At 51.6% G+C, this 21,914-nt stretch overlaps 2 protein-coding genes and 1 non-coding gene across 7 annotated transcripts; 1 reads left to right on the plus strand and 2 right to left on the minus strand.

Annotated features, from left to right (window-relative positions):
* Positions 1 to 1,578: 1,578 nt before the first annotated feature.
* Pih1d1 (PIH1 domain containing 1) lies at positions 1,579 to 12,588 on the minus strand. Of its 5 annotated transcripts, none has more exons than XM_074057963.1 (10): positions 12,453 to 12,588; positions 6,299 to 6,392; positions 5,793 to 5,859; positions 5,316 to 5,495; positions 3,988 to 4,049; positions 3,823 to 3,904; positions 2,879 to 3,008; positions 2,564 to 2,639; positions 2,095 to 2,238; positions 1,579 to 1,706 (listed from the first exon to the last, which is right to left on the minus strand). In XM_074057963.1, the coding sequence occupies exons 2-10, from the start codon at positions 6,386 to 6,388 to the stop codon at positions 1,665 to 1,667; spliced, it is 873 nt and encodes a 290-aa protein (XP_073914064.1). In that variant the 5' UTR covers positions 6,389 to 6,392; positions 12,453 to 12,588; the 3' UTR covers positions 1,579 to 1,664. The 5 variants fall into 5 exon arrangements, with proteins under 5 accessions (XP_073914064.1, XP_020015543.1, XP_073914062.1 ...); XM_020159954.2 differs by lacking the exon at positions 12,453 to 12,588 and adding an exon at positions 7,243 to 7,376; XM_074057961.1 differs by lacking the exon at positions 12,453 to 12,588 and adding an exon at positions 7,243 to 7,371 and having other exon boundaries at positions 6,299 to 6,405.
* Aldh16a1 (aldehyde dehydrogenase 16 family member A1) lies at positions 7,246 to 21,874 on the plus strand. Its single transcript, XM_020159953.2, has 17 exons — positions 7,246 to 7,374; positions 12,001 to 12,103; positions 12,516 to 12,642; positions 13,205 to 13,383; positions 13,473 to 13,550; positions 13,733 to 13,914; positions 13,999 to 14,151; positions 16,386 to 16,571; positions 17,257 to 17,352; positions 17,537 to 17,673; positions 17,820 to 17,925; positions 18,012 to 18,142; positions 18,460 to 18,627; positions 18,801 to 19,002; positions 20,510 to 20,695; positions 20,954 to 21,076; positions 21,592 to 21,874. Exons 1-17 carry the CDS (start codon positions 7,285 to 7,287, stop codon positions 21,751 to 21,753), a joined length of 2,409 nt encoding a protein of 802 aa, XP_020015542.2. The 5' UTR covers positions 7,246 to 7,284; the 3' UTR covers positions 21,754 to 21,874.
* LOC141418259 (U6 spliceosomal RNA) lies at positions 15,447 to 15,553 on the minus strand. Its single transcript, XR_012442943.1, has one exon. It is a non-coding gene; the product is annotated as a U6 spliceosomal RNA (small nuclear RNA).
* Positions 21,875 to 21,914: the final 40 nt, after the last annotated feature.

Genomic DNA, 21,914 nt, shown 5'->3' on the forward strand with positions numbered 1-21,914 from the left:
TGTGCGCCCTCTGGTGAACAACGCACCCCAGTTCGTTATTCTCTCTGCGACCCGGCATGGCCACCTGCTCCCTCTAGCCCAGTTCACACCAGTCACACTGGCCTCCTTCAGGTTTTCCAGCGTTTACCGCTTAGGTTCCTCCGTTCATTTACCCTCCTAGGACTGGCCACGGAGGAAGGGGAGGGCATTGCCAGCAACTCAAACATTCGTCAACTTCCCATTATGTGACATTGTCCCACCATAGAAAGATTGTTCTTTAAGGGGGCAGGGAGTGATGAGACAAGCCCACACTGACCTTGAACTGGAACTCTCAATCCTCCTGCCTCAGTATCCTTCGTGCCAGGATTACATGCAAGCACCACTCCCCCTGGCTTTATATTTTTTTTCAGTTCTGGATAAAGAACCCAGCCTAACCACGAGGGAGAGGGGAAAGGAAGATCAAAATATTAAGCTTGAAAAGTTTTCCAGGTAATTTTCCATAAAAGGGATGGGAATGTAGTTCAGTGGTAGAAGGTGCATTTAGCATTCAGAAGTCCTAGGTTCAGTCCCCAACACCAAAAAGAGAGGGGGAGGGGTGTAGGGGGAAGTAGAATGGGGTGTGGATCTCCAAGAGGAAACAGCACTTGCAGAGTCAGGAGAAAACTAGCCTGGTAGTTTAGGACCTAGCATTTGGTGTGACTATGATGTGACATGGGTCTCCAGGAGTGGGAAGCTCATGGGGTGAGGGCTAGGAAAGGCTAGAGAGATTGTATGGATGAGTCACCCAGTTAGGAAGCACCTTCTCAGGAAGGCGGCCACTTAGGGTGTGGTGGCACAAGCCTATAATCCTAGCTACTCAGGAACACTGTCCACCCGGGATGGGGAGTTCACAAGGGCCCATCTCAATCAATAAAAGCTGAGCGTGATGGTATGTGCCTGTCATTCCAGCTACTCAGAAGCATAAATAGGAGGACTGTGATCCAGGCCAATCCAGGCTTTAACATGAGACCCTATAAGCCCCTGAGTTCAACCCCAGTTACATTAAAAAAAAAAAAAAAAAAAAAACCCAGGGGCCAGGGCATGGCTCAAGTGGTTGAGCACTGGCCTAGCATGCTTCAGGCCCTAGGTTCCATCCCAAGAATAGTAATAAATAAGAGGCAACCACTACACAAGAGCTGACAACCTCAAAACTTCTGCAGAAGAGGGCACTAGGTGGAAGGAACAGAAGCTAAGAGAAGGAAGGAATCCACAGTGTGGTCAGACATTGTCCAGTGTGACTGGACCCCAGTGAGAGGAAAAGTCAGATGAGGCAATAAGGCGGCCAGGTCACCCAGAGCTTGAGTGCTAAGCTGAGGGGCCTGGAGGGACCTTCTCCTGGGGGCACTGCAGCCATGCAGGATTGTGAACAGGAAAGGGACAGCAGCAGCTCCAGGGTTCTGGGGAGGATAATAAAGGGAGAGACAGGAGGCCAGAGGCCAGGGAGAGGGGCTATAGGGAGAGAATGAGCCCTGAGCTGGGGCGGGGCTTCCAGCAGACTCTAGACTCAGAACCCAATGTCTCTTTCCTCCTACCCTCCAAGCCCACATCCCCAGCCAGACATAGAACAAAGCAAACATCTTTTATTTCAACTGTAGAGAAGCCATCAGCCACTCCATATTTGGAAATCCAGGGGGGGGACACTCTGATCAAGAAGGGACAGACAGAAGGGGCATGGCCACCAGTAGTTGCTGAAGAAGGAAAGGCAATGAGAGTTCAGGACCAGAGACCTAGGCCCCAGTCCTCCTGCCTTAGAGTAGGAGTGCAGATAGAGCTCTCCTCCCTCAGACCCAGGGGTCCAGACCCCAGCCCTCCTCTCTCAGACCCAGGAACCAGACCCCAGCCCTCCTCCCTCAGACCCAGAGGTCCAGGCCCAGACCTCCTCCCTCAGACCCAGGGGTGCAGGCCCCAGCCCTGCTCCTTCAGACCCAGGGGTCCAGGCCTCAGCCTCCTCCCTCAGACACAGGGGTCCAGGCCCAGCCCTCCTCCCTTAGACCCAGGGGTCCAGGTCCAGCCTCTTCTCTCAGACCCAGGGGTCCAGGCTCCCCAATGCCACACCTCCCTGAGCCCTCCTCATACCTTTCTTTTCTTGTGGAAGGCTGCCTTGCTTTCCTCAGAGTTGATCCACAATGGGATGTAGGCATCCAGATGATACAGCTGCTGGGGGCCCCCCATCACCAGGCGGTTCTCCCCGATCTCCAGAGACAGCCCCAGGGCTCCATCCTGGGGAAGTGATAATGGGATAATGACCTGGATCAAGCACAGTGGCCTCATGAGTTAGGAAGCTAAAGGGTCAGAAGAGGGAAGAGGAAGAAGGGAGGGAAGGAAAAAGAAAGGAAGGAAGGAAGTGACAAAGGACAATCTCAATGAACCAGCTCTTACAATCCCTTGGACATCTTTAGGGCAGTACCAAAAGGTGCACCTGTGGCCTCCTGGGCCTTAAGAGGCAGTTTATACAGGTCTGGCGATAGCCCTGCACCCCTGCTCCTGGGAGACAGCACCGGCCATCCCAGACCTGTAGTTCTGTTCTGGCTGAGCCCTCACTCACCAGTTTGGGAAGGTCAATTTCAGCCAAAAGGAGATCAGGGGCTTCCAGCCAAAGATTCAAGTGAGGCTTCTCCCGCCTAAGGACGAACAAGGTTCAGAACTGGGGACACCTGCCAGGTTCTTTGCCAGAGCGTTCCCTCCACCTAGCATGCTGTTCCCTTTCTCCACCTGCTGGGGCTTCCCAAGCAGTTTTGTCTCTCTGTTTTCAAGGTTCCCTGAGTCCTGGGGCATTGACCAGTGTAGGGATGGAGAGGTGAGGGAGGGATTCAGAAGAGCACTGGGGAGCCATTAGACAGGGGACCCCAACAAGGCCCACCCTTCATCAGCTCGCTGAGAGTGGGGCGTGTATAGGTCCCCCAGTTCCTGGATCTGAGGACGCTGCTGAGACCGGATGTTCTGCTGCGAGATGGAGCCCAGGAAAGGTCGGTTCTTCAACATCCGCCATTCTGAGGATAGAGAAGCAAGGATCACTCAGGCTGCTTGGCTGGTTCACTGTTTCAGCACAGGCAAGAGCCTCACAAGAGGCTCCACCCCCTCCCCGACGTCTGAACCTGGCCCCACCCGCAAGCGGGTTTCAGGTCCTGCCCACAACACCGCCTTAGCTCCGCCCTTCCCAGGTATGTGCCAATAAGATCCGTCCCTGGAGATGCTCCTGACTCCGCACCCCGGTTTGGCCCCGCCCTCTCACTTTAAAAACTGCTGCTCCTTTTCCTAGAAACTTCAGCTTCAACAATGTAAATTAGGAAAATCTCTGAGCTGTGCGCCTTGGTACCCTTGTAATTCTAGCTACTCAGGAGGCAGAGATCAGGAGGATTGCAGTGCGAAGCCAATCTAGGCAAATAGTTCCTGAAACCCTATCTCGAAAAAACCCACCCCCAAAAAGCACTGGTGAAGTGGCTCAAGATGTAGCCCCTGAGTTCAAACCCCAGCACTTCACAGAAAAAGAAAATCTCTGAACTGTGCTCCTTGGCACACCTGTAATCCCAGATACTCAGGAAGCCGGGGATTGCAGTTCGAAGCCAACCTGGGCAAATAGTTCGCAAGACCCTAACTCGAAAAACCCAACACAAAAAAACAGATCTGGCGGAGTGGCTCAAGTGATGAGCGCCTGCCTAGCAAGCGTGAGGCTCTGAGTTCAAACCCCAGCACTGCCAATAAACAAATATAAAGCAAATCCCTGGTCTCGCTATCTCACCTCAGGGTGTCCCCCAAACGGCTCCCAGCTCCCCTCCTTTGCAATGGCCAATACCCCACCCTCACCAGAATTCAGCTGCAAGCTGTATTTGTCCTCAAGGCCCTCCCTGGCAATAGTGATCACGAGCTCCCGCAAGAAATCGCTGTTCTACAGTAGAGAAGAGATGCGGTGGGCTGCAGGGTCAGCGGAAGAGGCTCTGCCCAGACTTCACCCACAGCCTGTCCCCCCACCTGCATTCTCCGGTAGAAGTCGCTGTTGACTGCCACATCGTAGGCGGTACAGCCCTGGCCTTCTGCAGAGAGAGACAGGAGATGAGACCTCTCCCCAACCCCAGCCCTCCCCAGGACACCAACAGTCCAGACACAGACCAGGAAAAACCATTCAGCGACAGCAGCCACAAGGACCAGAGACAGCAGGAACTGACACTATGCAGGGGATTCAGGTCAGAGTTCTCCCCAGCTGCAGTCTCTCACCTATGATCCCCAGGGTGGACCCTGCCCCTTCCCAATAACCCCCAGGCAAAGGTCTGAGACCCCTAATATGGTATTGGAGACCTGCGTGCTCTATTCCTCCCATCTCTGAGGAAAAGTTTAATTCTGTTCTTGAGACCTTGTCCCTTTAAATTGTCCCATCACTCTAGATTGCTGGCCCATACCATAATTCTATTCCCAGATCTGGGCCACTGTGCTCTCTCTGCCTAGAACCCTCTTCTCTGTCTTTGCCTGTTGGACTCCTATTCCTTCACTTATTATATCTGACATGTCCTCCTCCAGGAAGTCTTCCTTGAAGTCTTCCTCAGCGCCAGTGACCAGCCCTTGGAACTGGGTCACCTCCAATACAGTACCAATCACACCACAGTGAAATTGCATCTGTGCCAAACACCCCACTCATGACTGGGAGTTTCTCAAGGGTGGGATTTGGGTTCAATAAGTCCCTTCTCCTCTGGGGGAACTCAAGGCTTGATCCCAAAAAACTTCTGGAAATATATGTGAATTGCAAAAAAAGGTTACTGAAACAGAAGGTTTAAGAGGCAGAGGTAAGAGGATCACAGTTCAAGACCAGCCCAGGCAAAAAGTTAGCAAGATCCTCAACTTCACAGGAGGTGTAGGATGAGGATCAAAGGTTCAAGGCCAGCTTTGGGCAAAAATGCAAGACCCTATCTGAAAAATAACGAAAGCAAAAAAGGGCTGGAAACATGAAGTAGGTAGCATACCTGCTTAGCAAGTGCAAGGCCCTGAGTTCAAATCCCAATACTGCCAAAAAAAGACAGGGACAAGGGACAAGGGGGGAGGAGAAATGTAATGAAAGAACAGGAGCTGGCCATCTGCCTGGCTTTCCCCTCCCCGGATGGGGCAGAAAGTTCCATCCTGGCCAGGTAGGCAGAACCAAATCTGCTGGGACACAGGATGCCCAGGAGGCTAGAGATATGCCACAAGGAAAAGGATAAGTTGGGGGAAGGAAGAACAGATTTCCAGGGACCTGACAGAGAAGCCAGTCCTGATCCCTGGGGAAGGAAGGACCTGGAGGGCACACCCCTTGGTCCCCCGAGGGCACTGACTTGCATCCAGTTCAGCGTGTGGCTCTCCCAGGCTCATGGGGATGCGAAAGCCAGTCTGGTCCTCCTCCAGCATCTGAAGCAGCTCGTCCTCAGTCACGTCGGCCGGAGGAGGGATGGAGGGAGAGTGGCAGATGTTGATAAAAACCTTGCCTTCCGATGAGATGGTCTTTATACAGAAACCTGTGTGAGTGGGTTTGTCCTGACCATCTGTTTCAGCATAGGCTCCATCTCCACTCAGTCTCTCTATCCCCCTTCTGCTGGGTCTCTCCATCCCCTTCTTCCAGATCTGTTCCCCTCCCTGCCCCTGAGGCTGCTGACACTCTTCCTCTTTGGGTTGCTGTCCCCCAACCCTCTCTGCTTTCTGTCCTTCATCTACTTTCTTTTCCTGCCTCCTCTCTCTGTATCCCCTGCCTCCAAGGTCTCTGTTCTTGTCTCTGAGAGACTATCTCTCTCACTCTCCAGTTATGTCTTTCTCACCAGGCTGAGGTTGGATCTGTGTAGATTCTGGTCTAGTTGTCTGAGCTTGCTGGAGTTCCTTGGAAGCCTGTTAAGAAAAACAGTCTCCAGGCTGGGAGTCTGTGCAATCAGATCCATCATTTGTTCCTCAAATGTTTATAAAGCAACTCATATACGAGAACTGTGGATGACATGAGAAACTTAGTTTTCTAGGGTTCGAGTGGTAGAGCGCCTGTCTAGCAAGCACAAGTTCCTGAATTCAAGCCCCTACCCACCCCGACACACACACACACACACACACACACACACACACACACAAATTGTAGGTCCCCTTCCTCCTTTGAGAACAGAAGAACAACTCTAACCCCACTCCCACTTTCAGAGCGCAGCAAATTTTGCGCCAAGAAACTACAATTCCCATAGGCCCTATTGCTGCCTTAGTGCATTCTGGGAGCTGTAGTCCCATCTCTGAGCACCAAAACCAATCCTCTAACACCCAAAGACGCAGGTATCCAGCCAGTCCGCACCTGCAACAGCAGCTCTTCCAATCGCGTAGTCTCTTCACCCATCGTCTCTGTTTCGTTTAGCTCTGATGCTAGCAGTGACGAGTCCGCCATGGCCCTGGGAAAGAGACCTAGTCGTCCTCAGCACCCTTGACTTGGGGAATGTTTCTCGAGATCAGAACTCTGGAGCCTGCTACCGGGCCCTGAATCGACTCCTGACACACAGTATGATATCCAGAGGCCTAAGAATCTGGTCTGAGGCTACAGTTTCACTCTAGACCAGACACCATCGTCAAATCCGTGGGGACCTATTATCTCTAGACTCATTCTTGGTAATTGCCAAATGTGTAAATGAGCCACACTTCCGGTCTCTGTGCCTGTGGAATAGAGTAAGCCACACTTCCGGCTACATTGACCCTTATTCATCAAGCTGGCAACTACTATGAACCAATTACATTCGAAGTACTCAGCCACGCCTCCCGCCTCAGCCAATCAGAACCAAGCCCTGAGGCAGCTCACTGTATGCCACACTTCCTCTATGAATTAGAGCGACACTTCCGCTATTTCCTAAAAACCACCTTTAGCCAGTACCCCCAAGGATACCACACCTTATAAACTTTAATCTCAATGTCTACCCTAAATGATCGCTTCTGCTCTTTGAGCTACCATTTCGTCCCAGATCTTTATGTATTTCAAACCAATACAGAAAAGAAGAAAGACATATTAATAGGCCACTCTTCTAAATCCAGAGCCCTCCAGTTAGCAGGACACTCTGATTTCTGTTCTGCCTGCCTCCTGGCTTTGAGGAGTTTGCATGTAACAAATTACATTACCCAGCGCGGGCCTAAAGGCGGGGTCCCCTGGTAAACCTGAGGAAGTGGATAGAGAGTCGCTCAACCCCGTGGCCCCGCCCTCTTATCGTTGACTCCGCCCCCTTGGGCTGGAGGGGGTGGTACCGCCCTTCGGACCTAGAGGTTCCTTTGGGCAGTGTGCAAGGAAGGCTGTCCGGGATGGCTGCGACGCGTGTAGAGCCCAGCGTCCTGGAGATCTTCACCACGATGGAGTACGGACCCGTGCTGGAGAACCACGCATGCGCATTGGTGAGGGCCTGCCGCGGACACCGCCGGCTCTCTTCCCCAGACCTCCCCGCGGCGTTTTGCGCGCGGACTCCCGTGATCCTCCACGGCAGCTCAGCAACCCCGCCCCTCTCAGCCACCGCGATTCCCGCCACCAGTTAGGACGCTGCCCCGGGGGACCTTCCCTTAAACTTTTCGCGGTTGCAGCTTAAGACACTTAGTCTGTCCCCATGATCTCTAGTGGTTCTCGTGTTCCATGGTTCCCCAAATCCCTTAAACCCCTCAAGGGGCCCGTAGTTCCTAAAGCCCCCTCCAAGAGCCTCCCGTGATCCCCCAAATCCGGAGGATTTTTGTAGGGTCCGGTGACCCTCAGAACATCCGAGATCCTCCAGGCCCCTTAGTGGTTCCTTAGGGCCCTTAACACTTATGGGCTTATATGAACATTCCCGACCCCAGAATACAGAACTTCCTGTAATTGCCTAATATCCGCGGAATACCCGGATGCGGCCCCATGATCCTTCAGGCCTCAGAATGCCCTCTCGTGTTTTTCCTCAGTCCTCTCCTCGTGTTTTTCCTGAGTCTCTTAAAAATCCTTTTAAGACTCCTGTGAGCCACAGGATTTCATCAGAACCCCAGAATCCTCTAGGGGTTCCCGTGGATAAGTAGGATGCCTGGAGTTTTGTCACCTCCAAGGGCCCTTCCAGTCCCTCGTGGGGCCCTCGTGATCCCAGCTTGGGTTTCTTTGAGAGGAAGGCCAGGAGGCTGGAGCAATGGTTCAAGTGCACGCTCGTGAGGTGGGAGCCTGGGGCCAGGGTGGGGATGCAGCCAAGAAGGCGGCACAGAGGTGCCGCACGGTTTAAAGGATTGAGAGGACAGGGACCAGTCTGGCATATAGCCTTGTGGCTGGATGGCTGTCCCTGCATGGTGAGCCCAGAGGCAGTGAGATTGGAGGAAAGACACTGAGCTCCGTTGTGACTTGGGGAGTGTGTGATAGTCCTGGAGACAGCAATGTGCGGGAGTCTAGTGCCGGTTAGGCCTGTGCCTCAGGACAGTGACAGTTCTCTGTCCTGGTGACAGACGACAGTATAGAAAGATACTGAACTGCAGGAGAGACTAGAAATAGTATCGACGCAGATAAGAGGACTGGGGACAAAGTACAGAGATCCCACTCTTGGAGGCTGGTTAGGAGTGAAGTGAAATACCAGTGATGGAGCTCAGCGCCGGTGGCTCACACCTGTAATCCTAGCTACCTGGAAGGCTGAGATCGGGAGGATTGTGGTTCAATGCCAGCCTGGGCACATATTTCCTAAGACCCCCCCCCCCCATCTCCAAAATAACCAGAGCAACATGGGCTGAAGATGTATGGCTCAGGTGGTAGAGTACCTGCTTTGCTAAACTGTAGCCCTGAGTTCAAACCCCAGTCCCACCTAAAAAAACAAACCATAATGGACTGGTCGATTCGGTGCAAAATGCCAGCCTCTGGGCTATGCATGATATCATTTAAGCCCCAGGACAACTTAGAGAGGACTGTTTTCATTTTTTTAGTGACAAGACACAGAGGGGTGAAGAAGTCATTAATTTTGTCCACAGTGCACACAGCTTAAAGAAAGTGATGGGATTTGAACTTGAGCCCTTGGATTCTGAACTTGGATTCAGCAAAGTTTGGTTGGGCCAGACTCAGTCAACAAACATGTTTTGTTTAGCCCAAGCTTTGTTTTTGAAAATGTCAATTTCCATGTAAACATCCGGGATTCTAGCTTCCCTGGAAAATGATACTTCCAAAATGTGGCAACCTTTGGCTCCAGTTTTTTGACAAAAATCATCTGGAACCCATTTTCACTGCCCTCACATAAATTTTAAGATCTTAGTCTCTAGCACAGGCCCACTGCTCCCACTTCCATGACCTGCCAGGACCCTGTGGGAATTCTTCTGGGGATTTGTTTTTCTTTGGAGAAGGGGGAATTCCATCTTCCACAGACTACTAGATATTTATTTAAAATTCTTCTTTACCCATCACTCAACTTCAGCAGTTAACATGCATCCCTCTGTTTTTTTCTTTTCTTTTTCCTTTTAAGAGTAAATGAGGTCCAGATGTCCTTATTTTCCCATAAATATTTGAATTTTTTTTTTCTTTGTCAGTACTGGGGTTTGAACTCAGGGCCTCACGCTTGCTAGGTAGGTGCTCTACCACTTGAGCCATTAGCCCAGTATTTCTTATAACTAGCTGCATTCTTTCCTTTTGGGATCTGTCCCCAAGCCCCAGCCAGCTAGGCCACAATAGGTCCTCCCAGCCTGATGTCTACAGACTTCATTTTCTCATTCAGACACTGTTTCCTGATAGAACAAACTCCATCCCCTCCAGCCCCATCCATCCATTCAGTCCCCAAGCCTGTCACCTCCAACTGGGTCTGCCCTCCCAGCCCTCAGCCGTGTGTCTTTCTTCCAGTCCTGTGTGTCCATTTAGCCCTGTGTCACTTTCTTCTGGGTGTGGTAACGATTGACCACTAAAGCTAGTGTGGTGGTACATGTCTGTAATCCTAGCTACTCAGGAGGCAGAGATCAGGAGGCTCATGGTTCAAAGTGAGCCTAGACAAATATTCTTGAAACCCTATCTCAATAAAAACTTATCACAAAAAAAGGGCTGGTGGTGTGGCTCAAGGTATAGGCCCTGAGTTCAAACCTCAGTATCATAAAGGCAGAGACAAAAGGAGGATAGGGGTTGTGATGCCAACCAAGACAAAACGTATAAAAGTGAAGCTCAAGTAATAGAGTACTTGCCTGGCACGTGTGAGGCCCTGGGTTCCATTCCCAGTACCACCAAGAATAATGAAACCACAAGTGACCACTAGCTCAGTGAACCAAAGCAGCACAAATGTTTTTCTCACATATCTGTAGATCAGAAATTCAGGATGGCTTGGCTGACTCACTGCATTTCACAAGGCCACAATTAAAGTGTCACACAATTGGGGTTTTGTTTTGTTTCGTTTTGTTTTGGTGGGACTGGGGTTTGAACTCGGGGCTTCATGCTTGCAAAGCAGGCGCTCTACTGCTTGAGCCACACACATCTCCAGTCCATTTTGCTTTGGAGATGGGATCTCTCCGACTGTTTACCTGGGCTGGCCTCAAACCTCAATCCTCCTGACCTTCAGCCTTTCAAGTAGCTAGAATTACAGGCATGAGCCATGGATACCTGGCTAATATTTGAATCTTTATCTATTTTTTATTGTTATTTTATTTTTTTGACAGTACTGGGCCTTGCATTTGGTGCTCTGTTGCTTGACCATACCCCCTAGCCCTGGCCTACACCTTGATTCACTCCACCAGCCCTTTTTTGTGATAGTTTTTTTTGAGATAGGGTCTCGCAAACTATTTGCCTGGGCCCACAGCCCTTTTTGGTTTTAGGGTTTGGTTTTTTTTTTTTTTTCTTTTTTTTGGTAGTACTGGGGTTTGAATTCAGGGCTTCATACTTGCAAGGCAGGTGCTCTACCTCTTCAGCCACTCCTCCAATCCTTTTTGTTTTTTTCCAACCCCTTTTTTGTGTTGAATATTTTAAAGATAGGGTCTTGCAAACTCTTTTCCCAGGCTGGCTTTAAACCACGATCCTCCTCATCTCTGTCTCCTGAGTAGCTGGGATTACAGGTGTGAGCCACAACACCCATCTAAATCTTCATTTCTGACAGATAAGGACTCATTTTGCTACACAGGTATCATGCTGTTACTCAGCGTTAACAGTCATTCTTCAATATCTAATGCCCAATTCACATTCACATAGCCCTATTTCAAAAATGTCTCTCTGCCTGGCATGGTGGTGCATACCTGTAATTCCAGCAATCAGGAGGCTAATACAAAAGGACCTCAAGTTCGAGACCAGCCTGGGCTATATAACTACTTCAAGACCATCCTCAAGCTATATAGGGAGACTGTCTCAAAAAAACAAAACAAAACAAATCCTTCCCTGTGGATATTTGAGTTTGGAAATTCTAGGTGACCATTTTGCTTTAAAGGGAAATTTGAAGAATCAGTTGACAAGGCAAGAGAAAAAGCAGGAGAAAAGTGGCTCATGCCTGTAATCCTAGCTACTTGGGAGGCTGGGATCGGGAGGATCATGGTTGGAGGCCAGCCCAGGAAAAGAGTCGGAGAGAACCCATCTCCAAAATAACCAGAGCAAAATGGACTGGAGGTGTGGCTCTAGCGGTACAGCACCTGCTTTGGAAGCACAAAGCCCTGAGTTCAAACCCCAGTCCCACTAAAAATAAAGTTGTTAAAATAGTGATATTTGGGGGGATTTGTTTACTTGTTTTGAAATGGTCTTGATAATTAGCCCAGTCTGGCCCTGAACTTTTGATCTTCCTCCCTTGGCCTCCCAAGTGCTGGGATTCCAGGCATGTGCCACAATGCCCAGCTAACCTAGTGAATTGTGTGTGTATTTTGTTCCAATAATAAAGATAGTGATGGGGGCTGGGAGAGTAGGTCAATAGCAGAGCATAGGACCCTGGATTCAGTTCCCTGCACCGAAAAATAAAAGACAACAGGAGAAAAAGAATTAGCTGATGGCACAATGGGGTGTGTCCTCCCAGAGGACTCTGGGTAGGAATTGAGGGGCCCCAGCTGCCTCATAGACCCTTTTCCAAATTCTTTCCCTTCCCCCAGGCCTGGCTGGACACCCAGGATCGACAGTTGGGCCACTATGTAAATGGAAAGTGGCTTAAGCCAGAGCACAGGAATATAGTATCTTGCCAGGATCCCATCACAGGTATGAGCTCCTCCCCGAACCCCCCCACCCCCACCCCCAGTCACTGTGGGAGTGAGAGTCACTCCTGTCTTCCAGCTGTACCCACCCAGGGCATCCTGAGGACAGGGAGCAGCCATTAGCTGGAAATGGGCTATGATTTCTTGTTCCTCCTGGTGACATTCACCCTAATTAGGGTTCCAAGTCCATAACTAGAGACTTCAAATCCATAACTAGAAGTTACTATCTACTAAATTCCTTTGCCTATGGGAGGTTATCAGAACAATGACCAGCGGTAAAACAGACTCAAAGGGTTGCTGGGGACTGGCTTTACTGCATTAACCCACTTCCAGGCTTTAGAAGCAACACTCACCAGTTTTGACATGGGCTCTCTCCATCTCTGCTGCCATCTGGGGCCCCCTACTTCTCTCTCCAGGAAAGAGCCTGGCCAGTTGCCTTGAGGCAGACACTGAGGATGTGGCTGCAGCAGTGGAGGCAGCCAGGACAGCATTCCCCAGCTGGAGCAAACTCTCTGGGACAATGAGGGCCAAGCACCTGACCAGGTGATTTGAGGTGTGGCCTTGGAGGTGGGGACAGACTGCATTCTGCAGCATCCACTCAAGACTATAGGGTGAAAAAAAAAAAAAAGACTGTAGTAGTGGTGACTCCATTACCCAAGATCCCACCAACTTGATCAGCAGCCAAGGCTAATATTCCCAGCATGCACTTGGGGCTTTGTTAGACAAAACGTCTGTTTCCATAATTCACTGGGATTAGTAGTAACAATGCCTCCATTTCCTAGAATATCATGGGGTCTCTTGTTTCTCTGCAGTTTACTGGGGTCCAGGCTCTCTGTTTTCTAGCTAGAGACAAAGATTCCATTTCCCAAAATGCCACTGAAATTAGAGGCTACGACTCAGATTCCCAGTATAGGGTGGAAGTGGGAGGGTTGCTGGTAGTCAATACCTTTACACCACACCATCAGAGTTTGACAATTTCTCAACTACATTTCCCATAAGTCCTTGGTACCCTCTGCCCCTAGTTAATTGCAGGGATGCCCAAGGGCTCTTGGGGATTGTAGTCCAGGTTGCCCTGGGAAAAGACAACCTGTGGCTTTCTTCATAGGCTAGCCAAGATGATCCAGAAACACCAGAGGTTGTTTTGGACCCTGGAATCCCTGGTTACTGGGCGAGCTGTTCGAGAAGTTCGAGATGGGGATGTTCCACTGGCCCAGCAGCTGCTCCAGTATCATGCAGTCCAGGCACACACCCAGGAAGAGGCACTGGCAGGCTGGGAGCCCATGGGTAAGGATCTGAAGTTCCAGCCCCAGACGCTCTTCCCACATGGCCCAGCACAGCAGCCCCAGGGCCATCATTTTAAAACTTTTCTCTAGGAGTCATTGGCCTCATCTTGCCACCCACGTTCTCCTTCCTCGAGATGATGTGGAGGATTTGCCCTGCCTTGGCTATGGGTAAGTGACAGGCTGGGTCTGAATGATCGAATTCCAAGAAGAGGAGGTTGGGAGCCCAGAAATCTGGGTCTGAGGGAGGAGGCTGGGGCCTGGACCCCTGGATCTGAGGGAAGAGGGCTGGAGCCTGGACCCCAGGGCCAGATATCATCCTCCAGGGTCCTTGAGTCCTCCCCCTTCCCCAGGCTGCACTGTGGTGGCCCTTGTTCCCCCGGCCTCCCCAACACCTCTACTCCTGGCCCAGCTGGCAGGGGAGCTAGGCGCCTTCCCAGGAATCCTCAATGTGATCAGTGGTTTTGCCACCCTGTGGCCTGTCATGGCCTCCTTGCCTGGAGTCCAGAAAGTGACCTTCTGTGGAACTGTTGAGGTATCTTTGGGGCTAAGAGTGGGGCAGGACATGCCTGGGGACTGAGAGGCTTCTGCCCCAATTGAATCCTATGAGGTCCTTCAGGAAGGACGGGCTCTTCGCCGGACACTGGCAGGCAAGGAGGCCGAGCTGAGCCTGGCTCTGGGTGCAGAGTCGCTGCTACTGCTGACAGATTCGGCAGATGTTGACTCAGCTGTGGAGGGCGTTGTTGACGCAGCCTGGTCTGACCGAAGCATGGTAAGTACCTTGCGGTCATGTCCCTAATATCTTGGGGGCTGTTGTGTCTCTCTGCAGATTTTTTTTTTCTTGGTGGGCCTGGGATTTGAACTCAGGGCTTTACACTTGCAAAGCAGGCAGTCTACCACTTGAGCCACACCTCCAGTTCATTTTGCTCTGGTTATTTGGAGATGGGGTCCTGAGAACTATCTGCCCAGGCTGGCCTTGAACCTGAATCCTCCTGATCTTAGTCTCCCAAGTAGGATTACAGGTGTGAGCCACCAGTGTCTGAACGCTCTGCACATCTTGAGTTCCTGAGACTTCATTTTAACTTTAAGTTTATTGGGTCTTGAAACTCTGTCTTTATACCACTGTGTGTTTAGGATTCCTTGCCTCCAGTCTCCATGACCAGCTCTCCTGGTCTTTGACATTCTGGGGCCCTGGACTCCACCAGTCCTTTTATTGTGATGGGTTTTTTTCAAGATAGGGTCTCATGGAACTATCTGCCCAGGCAGGCTTTGAACCACAATCCTTCTGATCTTTGCCTCCTGAGTAACTAGGATTACAGGTGTGAACCACCAGTGCCCAACTATCTACCTATTTATCCTTCTTTTCTTTCCTGTTCTTTTGGTTTTTTTCCTTTTCTTCTTTTTTTTCCTTTTTCTTTCCTTTCCTTCTCTATTTTCTTTTCTTTTCCTTCTTCTTGGCAGTACTGAAGTTTTATTTATTTTTTTTCTTTTATTCATATGTGCATACAATGTTTGGGTCATTTCTCCCCCCCGCCCCCTCCCCCCTACCCCCTTGCTACCAGTCAGAAACTATTTTGCCCTTATCTCTAATTTTGTTGAAGAGAGAGTATAAGCAATAATAGGAAGGAGCAAGGGTTTTTGCTGGTTGAGTTAAGGATAGCTATACAGGGAGATGACTCGCATTGATTTCCTGTACATGTGTGTTACCTTCTAGGTTAATTCTTTTTCTAGAAATTTTCTCTAGTTCCTGGTCCCCTTCTCCTATTGGCCTCAGTTGCTTTAAAGTATTTGCTTTAGTTTCTCTGCATTGAGGGCAAGAAATGCTAGCTAGTTTTTTAGGTGTCTTACCTATCCTCACACCTTCCTTGTGTGCTCTCGCTTTTTTCATGTGCTCAAAGTCCAATCCCCTTGTTGTGTTTGCCCTTGATCTAATGTCCACGTATGAGGGAGAACATACGATTTTTGGTCTTTTGGGCCAAGCTAACCTCACTCAGAATGATGTTCTCCAATTCCATCCATTTACCAGCAAATGATAACATTTCGTTCTTCTTCATGGCTGCATAAAATAAAAATATGGAACGCTTCAAGAATTTGCGTGTCATCCTTACGCAGGAGCCAAGCTAATCTTCTCTGTATTGTTCCAATTTTAGTATATGTGCTGCCGAAGCGAGCACTACTGAGGTTTTAAACTCAAAGCCTCCTGCTCTTTTAGGCAGGCACTTTACCACCTGAGGCCTGCTCTCAGCCCTTTTTACTTTCTGTTATTGTTCAGTTAGGGTCTTACAGTTTTCCCTGGGCCTGGGTTTGGACCACAGTACTCCTAACTCCACCTTCTGAGTAGCTAGGATTTTAGATTTGAACCACTATGCCTGCTTGTTCTTTAAGACAATGATCTCAAAAACGTTTTTGCCCCAGCTGGCCTTAAACCACAATCTTCCTATCTCTACCTCCTAAGGAGCTGGAATTACAGTTGTGAGCCACTGCACCAGGCCAGGAGTTTCTTCATTTCTCTCTGAGTGTACTACCCTTAGTTTTCTAAACTCTGTCTTCTCGGTCTTCAGTTTTTGTTTCTTTGTTTTCCTGAGTAGCTAGGATTACAGGGGCGAGCCACTGTGCCCAGCCAGTCTTCAGATTTTTAATCACCGATTCTCTGTAACTCCACATCCTTCCTGGAGTTTAGTCCTCACCCCTTCTCCATGACCTGTGCCTGAGGCCCAGACCTCTGTGAGGACTTGTCTTCCCAAGTCAGCCCACCGCACTCTTTTTGTGGTACTGGGATTTGAACTCAGGGCATCACATTTGCTAGTCAGGTACTAACACTTGAGATACTCTGCCATCCCTTTTTTGTGTTGGGTATTTTGAGATAGGGTCTAGTGAACTTTTTGCCTGGGCTGGTCTCGAACCTCGATCCTCCTGATCTCTGCCTCTCAAATAGCTAGAGTTACAGGCATGAGTCACTGGTGCCCGGCTCAATGCCTCCACTCTTGATGCCTCTTTTCCTAATAGGGCGGCCTCAGGCTTCTTATCCAGGAATCTGTGTGGGATGAAGCCATAAGGCGCCTCCAGGCCAGGATGGGGCGACTTCGGAATGGCCAAGGACTAGATGGGGCAGTGGACATGGGCACTCGAGGGACTGACTCACATTACCTGGCCAAGCACTATGTGTGTGAGGCCCAGAGACAGGGTGCACAGGTGAGCCTCGGGTCACAGACACTGGTGCTGGGGGAGAAGGAGGTTTGAGACCCAGGGTCAGCAGGAGGAGGGCTGGGGTCTGGACCCTGGGTCTGAGGGAGGAGGCTGGGGCCTGAACCCCTGGGTCTGAGGGAGGAGGCTGGGGCCTGAACCCCTGGGTCTGAGGGAGGAGGCTGGGGCCTGAACCCCTGGGTCTGAGGGAGGAGGCTGGGGCCTGAACCCCTGGGTCTGAGGGAGGAGGCTGGGGCCTGAACCCCTGGGTCTGAGGGAGGAGGCTGGGGCCTGAACCCCTGGGTCTGAGGGAGGAGGCTGGGGCCTGAACCCCTGGGTCTGAGGGAGGAGGCTGGGGCCTGAACCCCTGGGTCTGAGGGAGGAGGCTGGGGCCTGAACCCCTGGGTCTGAGAGAGGAGGCTGGGGCCTGAACCCCTGGGTCTGAGGGAGGAGGCTGGGGCCTGAACCCCTGGGTCTGAGGGAGGAGGCTGGGGCCTGAACCCCTGGGTCTGAGAGAGGAGGCTGGGGCCTGAACCCCTGGGTCTGAGGGAGGAGGCTGGGGCCTGAACCCCTGGGTCTGAGGGAGGAGGCTGGGGCCTGGACCCTGGGTCTGAGGGAGGAGGCTGGGGTCTGGACTCATGGGTCAGAGAGAAGAGCCGGGCATTAATCTAGACCCATTTCTTTTTCTCCCTAGGTGTTCCAGGCTGGCGACATGCCCTCAGACAGCCTATTCTACCCCGCAACCTTGGTCTCAGGCCTGCCCCCTGCCTCTCCATGTGCCCAGACAGAGGTGAATCCCCTCGGGTCGCAGTGATCCTATTCCATAAAACTGTCCTCAGCCAGCTGTGGTCAGTAGCCCCCATCTTCAGAAGCCCTGGGGTGACCATAGGACTCAGATGTGGGGTTGCTGTTACTGTTGGGGAATTCAAGGGGAAAGGCTTACCAGACGCTTGAGCCCCCATATACCCTTCCAGGTGCCATGGCCCCTGGTCGTGGCCTCCCCTTTCCGCACAGCCAAAGAGGCACTGGCCCTGGCCAACGGGACGCCGCGGGGAGGCAGCGCCAGTGTGTGGAGTGAGAAGCTGGGGCAGGCGCTGGAACTGGGCTACGGGTCAGTGGGCACCTCTTAGGGCCCAGAGGTTACCCTCACTCCTCTGTCCCTCAGTCTACCCTCCCCTCCCTGGGCCTCCCCTCCCCACTCTTTTGGCTTTCCCTCAACTCCCTTTTTCTCTCTCTGATTATTCCATCTCCCCACAGGCTCCTGATGGGTACAGTGTGGATCAATGCCCATGGCCTCAGAGACTCCGCAGTGCCTGTGGGTGGCTGCAAGGAGAGTGGGTCTTCCTGGCATGGGGGCCCTGATGTGAGTCATCCCCATCATCACCCCTGCCTCCCCTTGACACCCACCTGGTGTCTCCCTACCTCCTCATGACACTGCTCCTCTTACAGGGTCTGCATGAGTATCTGAGGCCTTTGGGAGCCCCTGCCAGGCAACCCTTCATTTGTGAGAATTTGAACTATGACAGCTTTGGCGTCACTGTGCCCACAACCCCGCCATCTGGGCCGGAAGTGGGGCCCAGGTAAGTTGTTGCCAGACCCAGTGGTCTGAGGGTTGGAAGGGGATGGGAGAAGGTATGTCAGACTCGCCCAAGTCAGGCGACTGGAGGGAGACTTGTTAAATTTTTCATGTGTTCCCCGGGTGCTACTGAATGGGTCTTTCAGCCACACCGAATCCCCTACCTCAGGCCTGATGTGAACAAGAGTTTTGGGTGCCCCAGAGGATTCTGGGAGCTGGTGTTTGGGGCCGCCCAGAGGTTCATGGGACCTGGAGTGGTCCATTCAGTGGGTCTGAGCAGACCCAGGCAGCAGGACTCCCCTCACACCTCACTCTTTGCAGCCCATCTCCCCCCTATGGGCTCTTCATCGGGGGTCGGTTCCAGGCTGCTGGGTCCCAGAGCTCCAGGCCCATCCAGGATTCTTCTGGCAACATCCATGGCTATGTAGCTGAAGGTGGAGCCAAAGATATCAGAGGTGCTGTGGAGGCTGCTCACCAGGCTGCCCCTGGGTAAGAGGCAGGAGCTTGTGCAGGGTCACGGGGTGCCACTGCACCCTGCACGGGACTTCGGCAGTTGGTGGACTCAGCGCTGGGACTCCTACAGTAGGTGCTGTTGACAGAGTGAGTATCTGGAAAGAACCAGGACTGGAATGTTTTCTCCAATATGTACGGTCTGTCCACAGATGGATGGCCCAGTCACCAGCAGCTCGGGCATCCCTCCTGTGGGCCCTGGCAGCCGCCCTGGAACGCAGGGAGCCCACCCTGCTCTCAAGGCTGGAGAGGCAGGGAGTGGATCTCAAGACTGCCAAGGCAGAGGTGGAGCTAAGTGTTAAGCGACTCCGGACATGGGGGGCCCAGGCACAGGCCCAAGGCCACACCCTACAGGTGAGAGGGGTCTGTGGGCAGGCAGATGGGGCATGAAGGTTCTGGATGAACCAGGCTTAGGGTCCTGGCCCAGTCTAGCCACCACCCAGCTGCAGGTAACTTCATCCCTGTTTCTGTTTCCTCATCTGTACAATGGATATACAGTCCACCTGAGACAGTGGTGATTTCCAAATAGTGGGTCGTGAAATCCATTCAGTGTACTATAACCATGATTTTTAAATTTTTTTTGAGGCAGTGCTCAACCACTTGAGCTACTTTAGCTATTTTTGAGACAGGGTCCTCAGTTTTTGCCCAAGCTAGAACTACAGTCCTTCTATTTACACCTCCCATGGAGCTGGGATGGTAGGCATACTCCACCACACTCAGCTATTGGTTGAGATGAGGACTCTTGAACTCCCCCTCCCCCAAGCTTGCCTTGAACCTCGATCTTCCCTATCTCAGCAGGTTCATAGATGAACAAAATGTGTTATTATTATTTTTTTGGCAGTACTGGGGTTTGAACTCAGAGCCTCACACTTGATAGGCAGATGCTCTATCACCTGAGCCACTCCACCAGCCCTATTTTATGTTGGCTATTTTTGAGATGGAGTCTCTGAAACTATTTGCTGGGCTGGCCTTGAATCTCAGTCTTTCTGACCTCTGCCTCCTGCATAGCTGGGATTACAGGCATGAGCCATCATCCCCAGCTAACACAGCGATCCCTGATCAGCATTCAGGAGGGACAATACCACAACACGGTATATCTCAGAATGATTACTGTGAGGAAAAGAAGCCAGACAAAAGTTCAGACATAAGAATCCTAGCTATAAAACTAGAAAATACAAACTCATCTCTGCTTAGAGAAGACAGATCAGTGATCTGATACTGAAGGCTCAGATCAGAGAGGATTACCAAACATACAGGAGTGGGGTGAAGTTCATTTCATGGGTGTATGTGTACACATTGTCAAAACTTGTCAGTCTGTTCCCTTTACAAATGTGTAAAGTAGAGCAGATATAGATTTTGTTCCATAAAGTTTTTGCTAAAAAAAAAAAAAAACACACCCACAAGGGTGAGGGCAATGGCTCATGCCTATAATCCAAGCCACTTAGGAAGACTGTAGTTCAAGGCCAGCTTGGGCAACCTGCATCTCAACCAATAAAAAAGCAGAGCATGGACAAGTGTGAGACCCTGAATTCAAACCCCAAAACAAATACACACACGCACACACACACACACACACACACCCCAACCAGGCTCTTAACCCCTGGTGCACATGTACTCATTTCATCTTAACCACAATTTTTTTAAAGTAGGCACTGTTGTTCTGCGGGACATAAACAGTCCAGAGAAGTTAAGTGAGTCGCTCAGGGTCACCCAGCTGATCAGTGGCTGACTGGCTCCAGAGTACTGTGCTCTGAGCAGAACTGGTCGTACTACTGATTTGTTCTGGAGAAGATGGGAATCACAGGAAGAAAGGGTAGATGAGTCTCCCTGTCCACCCTTGACCTGCTGTCTGTCCTTACAGGTAGCAGGGCTGAAAGGCCCTGTGCTCCGTCTTCGGGAGCCACTAGGTGTGCTGGCTATCGTGTGCCCAGACGAGTGCCCTCTGCTTGCCTTTGTGTCCCTGCTGGCTCCAGCCCTAGCCCACGGCAATACTGTGGTCTTGGTGCCCAGCGGGGCCTGTCCTCTGCTAGCCCTGGAGGTCTGCCAGGTAGAGTCACCTGCCTTCCCTCCTGACTGCCCCTGCTCCCAGCAGCCCTTGGGGCACTAAATGAGAGGCGCCCAGGTCTGCAGGAGTTCTGCTGGCCCTCGCTCTCCTTGGTAACTATGGTAACCCCAGTCCCAGCATCCCATCCAAACCTACACCATTCTGTTCCTTCAGGAGCATCATGGCCACTCCCCAAACACCCACCTTCCACCCTGACTCTATTGCCCTCCAATGCTATGTGGCTCACTCTCACACCCCTAGGATATGGCCACTCTGTTCCCTGCCGGCCTGGTGAACGTGGTGACAGGAGATGGGGACCACCTGACCCGCTGCCTGGCCTTGCACCAGGACATCCAGGCCCTGTGGTATTTTGGATCTGCCCAGGTACCCTTCTCTTTGCCTTCAGGGTCTGCATCTTCACCCACAGGCTCCTCCTTCTCTGAGAGCAGAGCCCCACCCCCTGAGAACTCCTGTTGCTAAGCAACAAGGTTCTGAGGTCCTGCCCCTTTAGAACCCAGTTGCTAAGGAAAAGGATCTCCTTAGCAACAAGGACCTAAGCGCCTGCCCTGCCCAAAGACATCTGATTGGATGGCCTGTCGCTAAGGACCACACCCTAGCAACAGAGTCAGCTGCCCCAAGTCCACCCTTCTAAGCCTCCCATTGGTAGGGATAGGAACTACTGTTGACAAGAGCCCTGGACCCCGTGCTCTTGAACAAGGGTTATGAGGGGAGGAAATTCCCTAGCCACAGGGTCAAGCTCTTTTCCCTCAGCATCTGGAAGGGTCCCTTGCTAGGAGCAAGGCATGGAGCTAAGTCAAGCCTTTAGATCTCGTTGCTAAGGAAGCAGCTGTTTAGCAACCAAGATGCTGACTGTGCTAATCCCATCTTCCCCATCCCAGGGCTCCCAGTTTGTGGAGTGGGCCTCAGCAGGAAACCTCAAGCCTGTGTGGGTGAACAGGGGCTGCCTGAGGGCCTGGGATCAAGAGGCCGAGGGAGCAGGCCCAGAGCTGGGGCTGCGAGCAGCACGGACCAAGGTCCTGTGGTTGCCTATGGGGGACTGATGGCTGAACACCACCTGCTCCATCTTGGATGGAGGGAAGATGGACCCCAACAGACAGCAGATGCCTGGAACTTTCCTCTCATGGTTCCCGCATCTTTCAATAAACTGTCTTCCAACCCTGACTGTGCTTCTCAGCAGGAAGGCAACAGCAGCTTTTGGGCT

The sequence above is a fragment of the Castor canadensis genome, chromosome 16 (genome assembly GCF_047511655.1).
Source record: "Castor canadensis chromosome 16, mCasCan1.hap1v2, whole genome shotgun sequence".
Classification (NCBI taxonomy): domain Eukaryota; kingdom Metazoa; phylum Chordata; class Mammalia; order Rodentia; family Castoridae; genus Castor; species Castor canadensis.

Coding starts and splice junctions, on each gene's coding strand:
- Pih1d1 (XM_074057963.1), bottom strand. CDS start 6,388: ATGGCGGACTCGTCACTGCTAGCATCAGAGCTAAACGAAACAGAGACG. Junction 5,860..6,298: donor TGGAAGAGCTGCTGTTGCAG/GTGCGGACTGGC, acceptor TTTTCTTAACAG/GCTTCCAAGGAACTCCAGCA. Junction 2,640..2,878: donor TCTCAGCGAGCTGATGAAGG/GTGGGCCTTGTT, acceptor GTTCGTCCTTAG/GCGGGAGAAGCCTCACTTGA.
- Aldh16a1 (XM_020159953.2), top strand. CDS start 7,285: ATGGCTGCGACGCGTGTAGAGCCCAGCGTCCTGGAGATCTTCACCACG. Junction 13,551..13,732: donor TTGCCCTGCCTTGGCTATGG/GTAAGTGACAGG, acceptor CCCCTTCCCCAG/GCTGCACTGTGGTGGCCCTT. Junction 17,926..18,011: donor CCTGGCATGGGGGCCCTGAT/GTGAGTCATCCC, acceptor CTCCTCTTACAG/GGTCTGCATGAGTATCTGAG.